A 10301-nucleotide genomic window follows, 5' to 3' on the forward strand; every position below is an offset into this window, starting at 1 on the left:
ACAGTACTGGTAACTATAGTATTGACGTGATTTGCTGTAGAGAAAAATGATAGACCAGCTTGCTTGTAGGAAAAATATATTGAACAGAAGCAATAATTCAGTCCTTTAAAATGTTTCCTTTGCCAACAAGCTTGTTTTTCTTTATTGTTAGTATTTGGTTTTTGCAGAAATAAATACGCAAATCTGCCTTGTTCAGAGGTAGGGAGGAGCTATTATGTTCAGGAATGAAATAGGGTAGACGGTTGTTTGTGTCTTGAGAGATGACAAAAACTAACTCTTTTTTTTTTTCATTTGTAGGCACAGCATCTAGCATGGTGCAGTGCGGAGGGTGGCAGAGAGGCGGTGATGGAGATATACAGGTTGCTCCATGTACATGAATATAGGCAATTTGCAAAGAAAAAACTGAGTCAACCGAGCCCTGAGTCCAACAGCTTGCAATCTAATATTCAGCTTGAAATGTAAACATGTTCTAGGATAAGTGCTTTAATTTGAAACCTTTAGCACCTAAGATGAGGCCTGAGATGTAGAAGAGATTCCATACATTACATTCCAGAATTGTAGAGTGTCTTTAATAAGGAGGGAACTTAGGAATGCCTGGGTGGCTCAGTGGTTGAGCATTTGCCTTTGGCTCGCACTCTGCGCCACCAAACCTGTGTCCAGTGCCCCTGTTTGGAATTGTGCAATGGCAACTCTACCATCATATGACCAAATGGCGGAAGTTGCTTAAAGTAGCATCTTAAATACTTGGTGGCTTTACAGATATGCATGGCCTTGATAACTCAGGCAGTTTCACGGGTGTTCTTGAACCTGAAGATTTGAATTCCTTGATCTGCATGTGTTGGTTGGGCCGAGTAAGTAGGGAAGCATTTTCCAAAATGACCTTGGCCACATACAGGGAGAGAACAAAACCCATTTTTAATGGTTTTCCTAGCTGGTTCTCCTCACGTCTGATCTGTCTCAGTTAACAAAGGATCAACACAGCGGACATTCAGGTTTTAACTGCCTTTTTCTGTGCTCAAGTTCCCACTCTCAATTGAGTGTTTCCTTCTTTGAGCTAACTTTGTATCTGTCCACAGAGGACCTACAACATCCTCCCTGATTTCAGTAAAATGAAGACAGTAGACTGATCTAAAGCCACATACCAAGAATTTAGACTGTGGTTAATGGGAAAGGATCCAGTAGGGCAGAGACAAGGAGAAGTGTTAGCTAGGAATGCCTGGGTGGCTCAGCAGTTGAGCGCCTGCCTTCGGCTCAGGGTGTAATCCTGGGATCTGGGATTGAATCCTGCGTCGGGCTCCCTGCATGGAGCCTGCTTCTCCCTCTGCCTGTGTCTCTCTCTCTGTGTGTCTCTTATGAATAAATAAATAACATCGTAAAAAAAATAAGCAGGGAACTTAGAATTCATTTTGATGCAAAGCCCTCAGGTTCTGGGGGAAGAAAAAATCATGCTAGGTCCTAGTTAGGAACGTAGTTCTGGAACCCCAGGGTTCTAGAGGACACAGGCTCAGGAAGAGTGAAGGACTTACATTGTTTGAAATCTTAGCAAGGTTTCTAGTGGGAAGGAGAACATTTTACATCAAAAAATTGGGACGCCTGGGTACCTCAGTGGTTGAGTGTCTGTCTTTGGCTCAGGGCGTGATCCCAGTCCCAGGATCGAGTCCCACGTCGGGCTCCCTGCGAGAAGCCTACCCCTCTCCCTCTACCTGTGTCTCTGCCTCTCTCTCTCTCTCTCTCTCTCTCTCTTTCTCTGTGTGTGTCTCTCATGAATAAATAAATAAAATCTTAAAAAAAAAATAAAAAGAAATGGGAATAGGAAGACCGTGACGAACAGGCTGCTGGTATCTAATAAAAATTAATTGCCCACTCTTCCCTCCTAAGTTTTTCTATTTATTGCTCATGGCACTAATATATGTTATTTTATGCATCTCTTATGCCTAAAATAATGCTTGGCACTTAATAGGTACTCGATATATTTTGGCCAAATTGGAATAAATAGAATTGTGGTACTGGAATGCATGATATTTTGGATGTTACTTTGACAAACTCTGTGCATTCTTCTAGCTTGAAAGCTGTAGTTTCTCGGCAAGGAAAATTGTTTAACAGTATTATTTCCAAATGGACTCTCTCATTTGCAGGGACAAGGAAAACTTTAATTTTCAGCATTTTCCATGATACCCCAGGAATAACACAAAGTTATCTGTACATTATTGGAAAGTCCAATAATAGTTTTAAGTAAATACTTTTATTTCTAATCAAAACTTTCTTTTCTGAACATTTGCCCTTGCATTATTCATTTATTCACCCAAGAAATTATTTGGAAGCCCCAAGGTCTCATTGTTCCTCCCTGCATTTATTTTATGGTATCAAAGGTTAAAGCTTGGATTGCAATCTTAGGAGGAAATTAATTCACTGATTAAGAAAAATGCACTTTAAGCAATACACATTTAAATAACTGACAAGCATAGGGCGATGTATTTCTGCTTTTTCTGAAAGACCCTTTTTTTTCTACTTAAAATTTTAAGCAGCTGCAATTCTTCCACCCTATAGCCTGGAGAAACATAACATGAATTACTAATGAGGGAGCACCAATTTGCACTGCAGTGACCACTTTTAGAACAAAAGGGTCAGAACTGAAACCAGGAAAACAGCAGCATTTTTTATCAACCAGTTGCTTGAAGCACATTTAGACCTTGGCTCTACTTGAAAAAATTCTGCAATACTCTATCATCCTTCAGCTGAAGGCACTTGGGCCCAAAGACTCAACTTTCAATAAATAACTGTTCATTTATACGCTACCTGCAATCCTTGACAAAATTTCTCTTCTTCATGGGAAGCCCACTAATTTATGAAATATATGAAAGATTTAATTTTCTTGTTACTGAGCTTTTGCCTGGCAACTTTACCAAAATCAGTGTTGAGAAAAGCATTGGAATAAAATCAGCCCAAGAACAGAGATGGTCTTAAGGAAAGTATTCCTGAAAGGCTAAAGTCTCAGGTTATGTTCCCCTGGAACAGCAGGGAGAAGAGAATTTTCCCCTGACCTGAGTGAGTTCTACACCCTCCCAGCATTCTCCTACCTAATAACATCAAGGAAGGTTTTTAAATAGATAACAGGCCATTGATTTTCCAAAATAGAAGGAAAGGACGCTAGGGAGAAAAGAAAGTCATCGAGAGTTACAATAGGGTTGAAGGAGGAGAGAAGAGAGTTCACTTATCACTTATGAACATTTTGTTTCTTTCCTCACCTTTGGGTCCTGGTGCAATTGTGTGTGTGGCACAGACTTCAGTGGTAGGACGACTATCCATATCCAGACCTAGACTCTGAATTTGCAAAAGAAAGAGCACCAGAAGGATGAACTGGTTTCTTCGAAGTAGGGCTCCAAAGCCACTCATTGCTGTGGTTCTTCAAAAGAGGATTGCCCAGAAGTACCAAATAAGTAGTTTTATTTTAAATAAAACTTCTGCTTTAGGGAAAAAAAGTAAAGTATCTGGAGCACACATTCCAAAAAGGGCTACATAGACAAGTAGGAAGCATATCCTAGGTTGTTTATTTTCTCAGTATTCCAAATGGACCATACATTGTCCAGACTGTTTATTTTCAAGTGACAACAGTTTACTGCAAATTATCGCTGAACTAAACACTCGAGAAGAAACAACCCAGAGAATGGAGAGGATAGAGATGACTTCTGCCCAGTACGTGAGCTGACAATTTAATATCCCATATTGCATTTGTATGTTGGGTTCCAGAAAGATTGAGCCAGAGATTGCTTGAATTACCTGCATATTATAGATACACCATGCAGAGCTTTGAGCTCTTCATAAGGAAATTTCATTACCTGTTTGTGGCAGCTGAATGCCAGTGCTCCCATTGCTCTTCATGACCTTATTTCCTTCTCTTGTTACAAAGAATTGTCTTGGGATTAAATCCCAAAGGAAAGAACACCAGTTTTTCTGCAAAGCAATTGGCAATAGGTATCAAGAATATTAAAAAATGTCTATAGCCTTTGGTCTAGTGATTGCTTTTCTAGTACACTATTTTAAGAAAATATCTTGAAATGTGAACAAAGTTTTATTTAAGAAAATATGGTAAAAAGAGGAAGGGACATCAATCACCTAACAATGCATTGGGATTGGCAAATCATAGTAAATACAAACATATGAGAGAGTATGACATGACCATTTTATTAAAATGATGTTTGTAGCAAGTTTTTGATAAAATGGGGGGAAGAAGCTTATGTTATTATGTTTCTTAAAAAGCAGGATAGATATAGATAATAGAGATGCAGATATAGACATATATACAGGAATAGAAATAGAGATCTTTCTTCCTTTCTCTATCTTCTATCTATCATCTGTCATCTCTCTTTCTTCATCCATCCATCCATCCATCCATCCATCCAATCCATCCACCTATCTATTCCATCAACCCATGACCTGTATGAATAGCCTAGGTTTAGTAGGATGTTAAAAAACTAGAACTAGAATCACATATAATAAGAGATGCCTTACCTTCTCTACTTTTGAGAGGCATGTTAACTAAGAGTTAGGCGAGAAGGGGTTTTAGATCTACTTTTCTTGAAATTGGAAAAGAAGGACCTTATATATCCTCATAAGGGCTAATGAAGAATTATTTCTAAGAGATGTCATTATAAGTAATCATCAATCTAAGAAATACAGGTGTATTAGTTTCCTAGGGCTTCTGTAACAAAGTGCCAAAAACTGAATGGCTTAAATAACAAAAATTTATTGTCTCATAGTTCTGGAGGCTGGAAAAAGTGTTGGCAAAACCATGCTTGTTTTGAAGACACCAGGAAAGGATCTATTCCAGGCCCCTATCCTACCAATTTCTGGTATTTGTTTGGCTTTTGACAGCACAGTTCCAGTCTTCACGTGACATTCTCCCTGTGTGCATCTGTGTGTGTCTCTCTGTGTTAAATATTTCCCTTTTTATAAGCATACCATTCATAATGGATTAGGGCCCCTTCCCCTCAGTGATCTCATTTTAACTTGATTATCTCTTAACAATCTATCTCTAACTGCAGTTAAATTATGAGGTACTGAGAGTTAGGACTTCAACATATGAATTTTCTTTTGTCTGAGAAGACACAATTCAACCCATAACAGGCTTATAGTATAATGTAACTGGATATTTTTATTAGCAATACAGAGAGAGGGAGGAAAAAGAACTGTCATTAATTGAATAGTCATTATGTGTAAAATAGGGTTGATCTCTTAAGTGCATCTTGTTTAAGCCTTAAAATAACCTGGTGGAATGGATAGTAACTCCCCCATTTTGCAGTCAAAGTACTTGAGGCTCAGAAAAATTCAGCAAATTGTTTGAGATCACTGTGAAGGTTAATTTTATGTGTCAATTAGACCGGATTAAGAGGTACCCAAATATTTGCCAAAACATTATTTGTGGGCATGCTTATGAGAGTGTTTCCAGACAAGATTAGCATTTGAATCTGAAGACTGTGTAAAGCAGATTTTGCTCCTCAATTTAGGTCAGCCTCATCCAAATCATTGAGAGTCTTACTATAACAAAAAGGTAGAAGAAGGAAGGATTTCCTCTCTGCCTCATTGGTGGAGCTGAGATTTTGGCTTTCTCCTGAACGTAGACTGGGGAGCTTACAGCATCATTTCCCTGGTTCTTGGGCTTTTGGACCTGGACTGAACTTAACACCATTATTTTCCTGATTCTCAGGCCTTGAGGCTTGGACCAAAATTATGCCACCAGTTTTTCTGGGCCTCCAGCTTGCAGATGGCAGATTATGGGATTTCTCAGCCTCCATAATCATGTGAGTCAATTTCTTCAAACAGATCATTCTCTCTTTTGATATAGATACATGTATATATTGATATATACAGATATAGATATTGATATAAATATTTCTTGATGGTTTTATTTCCCTGGAGAATCCTGATTAAAAGTCACCAATTGAAAAAGGAATAAAAAATTCAAATAAAAATTATTTCCCAAAATTCCTGCTTTAAAATGCTATTTACCTTCCATAAAGGTGGATAGGCTCAAGCTTTGAAGATGCATTAATTTTCACACATTCTTAAAACATCAAAATGATTGCATATGCCATATTAACAGTGATAGAAAAATAGTGGGAATCCATAGAATGGTGTGAGAAACTCAAATTCCATATCTATCATAACCAGATAAATGATATAGAGAAAATCACTCAACTTCAAATGCCATAAGGCATACAAAGTGAGTTTAGACCTGATATTTAGTGTACTTTCTGAATTCTAAGATTCTTTGAAACTAGATGTTCTTTAAGTTGTTTAGATTATTCTAAATTTATTTTGTTTCTTTCATTTCTTTGTCAAACGTTCCCTGACACATAGTGAAATACATTCATTACATTTATATGTAGAAATCCCTGGTAACAGTTTGAAGCAAATAATAGTCCTTGGTATTTTTCCTTGGAGTATCCTATGCCTATTATTTCTAACTCTCTCTCTCTCTCTCTCTCGCTCGCTCTCTCTCTCCCTCCCTCTCCCTCTCCCTCCCCCTTTCCCTCCTTTTTATTCCAGTTCAATAAAGCATAGACACTTCCAGGGAAGACAGCAGAGTAGGAGGACCTTAAGCTCACTTGTCCCACAGATACACCTAGAAAACAACAACATCAGTGAAAATAACCCAGAAAATGACCCAAAGACTAGCAGAACAGACTCTTTCCAGCTAAATGTAAATATAGAATTTAAAGTAATAATCATAAGATACTCAGTGGACTTGAGGAAAATATGGAGGACTTCAGTGAAACCCTTAACAAACAGAAAAGGTGAAGAACCAATCAGCAGTGAAGAACACAATAATTAAAATTAAAAATACACTAGATGGAATAAATAGCAGACTAGAGGAAGCCAAAGAATAGATAAGCAACCTGGAGGACAGAGTAATGGAAAGCAATCAAGCAAAACAAGAGAGAGTAAAAATAATAATAAAAAATGAAAATAGACTTAGGGAATTCAACAATACCATGAATTATAATAACATTCACACTATAGGGATCCCAGAAGAAGAGAGAGAAGGGGGGCAAAGAAAATTTATTTGAAAAAATAATAGCTGAAAACTTCCTGAATCTGAGGAAGGAAATAGAAACCCAGATCCAAGAGGCACAGAGAGCCTCCAACAAAATCACCCCAAGGAGACACACAATAATTAAAAATGGCAAAATGTAGTGATAAAGAAAAATTTTAAAAGTCAAAAGAGAAAACAAAATTACATACAAGGGATACCCTAAAGGCTATCAGCTGATTTTTCAGCAGAAATTTCACAGGCCTGAAGAGAGCGGCATGATATATTCAAAGTACTGCAAGAAAAAAAGCCTGCTACCAAGAATACTCTATTCAGTAAGGCTATCATTCAGAATAGAGAGATAAAGAGTTTCAAAGATAAATAAAAGTTAAAGGAATTCATGACCACTAAACCAGCCCCATGAGGAATGTTAAAGGGGACTCTATGAGTGGAAAAGACCATAAGCAAGAGTAAGGAAAGTAGTAAACACAAAAGCAGTACAATTAAGTGTATCTATAAAAATCAGACAAAGGATTCACAAAATAAAAGGATGTAAAGTATGACACCATATACCTAAAATGTGGGGGCTGGAAGAGGGGTAAAGAAAGGGTTTAAATTTAAGCCATCAGGGTACCTGGGTGGCTCAGTGATTGAGCATCTGCTTTTGGCTCAGGGAGTGATTCCCAGGTTCAGGTATCAAGTCCCATCAAGCTCCCTGTGAGGAGCCTTCTTCTCCCTCTGCCTAGTCTCTGCCTCTCTCTCTCTCTCTGTGTCTCTCATGAATAAATAAATAAAAATCTTTCAAAAAATAAATAAATAAACTTAAGCCACCATCAACAATGGTATATATAAACAACAATATGTATATATATCATATATATAATGGTGTGTGTATATATATATATATCAACAATATATGCTGCTATCTATAAGATATTGTATGCAAATCTAACGGTAAGCACAAATCAAAACCCATAATACATATGCTAAAAAAATAAAGAGAAAGGAATCTAAGTATATCACTAAAGAAAACCAGCAAACCATGAGAAAAGAGAGCAAGAGAAAAAGAAACAGAGAAGAACTACAAGAACAATCATAAAACAAGTAACAAAATGGCAATAAGTACATATCTATCAATAATTACTTTGAATGTAAATGGACTAAATCAAAAGACAGGATGATAACATGGATCAAAGAAATAAGCTTTATCTACATGCTGTCTGCAAGAGACATACACATACAGATTGAAAGTGAAGGGATGGAAAAGCATTTATCATACAAATGGAAGTGAAAAGAAGGCTGAGGTAGCAATACCTTTATCAGACAAAATAGACCTTAAAACGGAGACTGTAACAAGAGACAAGGACATTACATAATCATAAAGGGAACAATGCAACAAGAAGATACAACAATTGTAAATATTTGCACACCCAACACAGGAGAACCCGAAGAAATAAAGCAGCTAATAACAGTCATAAAGGAAGTAACTGATAGTAATGCAATAACAGTAGAAAATTGTAACACTCCATTTACATCAACGGATAGATCATCCAAACAGAAAATTAACAAGAAATAATGGCTTTGAATAACATATTGGACCAGATAGATCTAAAAGATATATTCAGAATATTCCATCCTAAAATAACAGAGTACATATTCCTTTCAAGTGCACATAGAACATTCTCCAGAATAGATCACATATTAGGCCACAAAACAAGTTTCAACAAGAAACATACCAAGCATCTTTTCCAACCACAATGCTATGAAACTAGTAATAGCCACACAAAAAAATCTGGAAAGAATGGAAATACATGGAGGTTAAATAACATGCTCATAACCAACAGATGGGTCAACCAAGAAATGAGAGAGATCATCCAAAAATACGCAGAAACTAATGAAAAGAAAAACACAATGGTCCAAAATCTGTGGGGTGCAGCAAAAGCTGTTCCAAGAGAGAAGTTTATAACAATACAGACCTACCTCCAGAAACAATAAAAATCTCAAATAAACAAATTAACCTTTCACTTAAAGGAGCTAGAAAAAGAAGAACAGTAAGGAAAGAAATAATAAGGTTTAGAGAAGAAATAAATGACCTAGAAACTTGAAAACTAAAACCTAAAAAAAAACAACAAAGACCAGATCAATGAAACCAAGAGTTGGTACTTCGAAAAGATCAACAAATTGATAAATCTTCAACTAGAGTCATCAAAAAAAAGAGAGGAAAATCAGAAATGAAAGAGGAGATCTAACAACTAACACCACAATTTATAATATAAATTATAAGAGAGTACTATGAAAAAATTATATGTTGACAGACTGGACTAGAAGAACTGGATAAATTCTTAGAAACATATAACCTCCCAAAACTGAATCAGAAAGAAATAGAAAATTTGAACAGACTACCAGCAGTGCAATTGAACCAGTACTCAAAAAACTCCCACCAAAGTCCTGAACTATATGACTTTATAGGTGTATTCTGTTAAATAATTAAAGAATTAATATCGCTTCTTCTCAAACTATTGCAGAATATTGAAGAGGAAAGAAAACTTCCAAACTCATTCTATGAGGCCAGCATTACCCTGATACCAAAACCAGATAAAGATACTACAAAAAAAGAGAACTACAAGCCAATATGTATGAGGAACATGGATGCAAAAATCCTCCACAAAATAGTAGCAAACCAAATCCAACAATGCATTTAAAAAAAAAATCATTCACTATGATCAGGTGGGATTTATTTCTGGGATGCAAGGTGGTTCAATGTTTGCAAATCAATCAATGTGATACATTACATCAACAAGAGAAAGGATGAAAACCGTATGATTATTTCTTTTTTTTTTAATCTTTTATTATTTTTTATTTATTTACTTATGATAGTCACAGAGAGAGAGAGAGAGAGGCAGAGACATAGGCAGAGGGAGAAGCAGGCTCATGCACCGGGAGCCCGACGTGGGATTCGATCCCGGGTCTCCAGGATCGCACCCTGGGCCAAAGGCAGGTGCCAAACCGCTGCGCCACCCAGGGATCCCCTGATTATTTCAAGAGATGCAAAGAAAGCATTTGACAAATTATAACGTCTATTCATGATTAAAAGCCCTTAACAAAATAGGTTTAGAGGGAATATATTTCAACATAATAAAAGTCATATATGAAAAACCCACAGCTAACATATTCAATGGTGAAAAACAGAGAGCTTTCCCTCTAAGATCAGGAACAAAGATGTCCACTCTCACAAATTTCATTTAACATGATACCGGAAGTTCTAGCCACA

At 36.8% G+C, this 10301-nt stretch overlaps 1 protein-coding gene across 1 annotated transcript in view; it reads right to left on the reverse strand.

Moving 5' to 3' along the window:
- COLEC10 (collectin subfamily member 10) overlaps window positions 1–3569 on the reverse strand; it is a 40877-nt gene extending 37308 nt beyond the window's left edge. The window contains exon 1 of the mRNA XM_025993507.2: window positions 3246–3569. Coding sequence (XP_025849292.1) covers window positions 3246–3393 — 148 coding nt within the window. The 5' untranslated portion in view covers window positions 3394–3569. The remainder of the gene's footprint in view (window positions 1–3245) is intronic.
- Window positions 3570–10301: the final 6732 nt, after the last annotated feature.

The sequence above is a fragment of the Vulpes vulpes genome, chromosome 13 (genome assembly GCF_048418805.1).
Source record: "Vulpes vulpes isolate BD-2025 chromosome 13, VulVul3, whole genome shotgun sequence".
Classification (NCBI taxonomy): Eukaryota; Metazoa; Chordata; class Mammalia; order Carnivora; family Canidae; genus Vulpes; species Vulpes vulpes.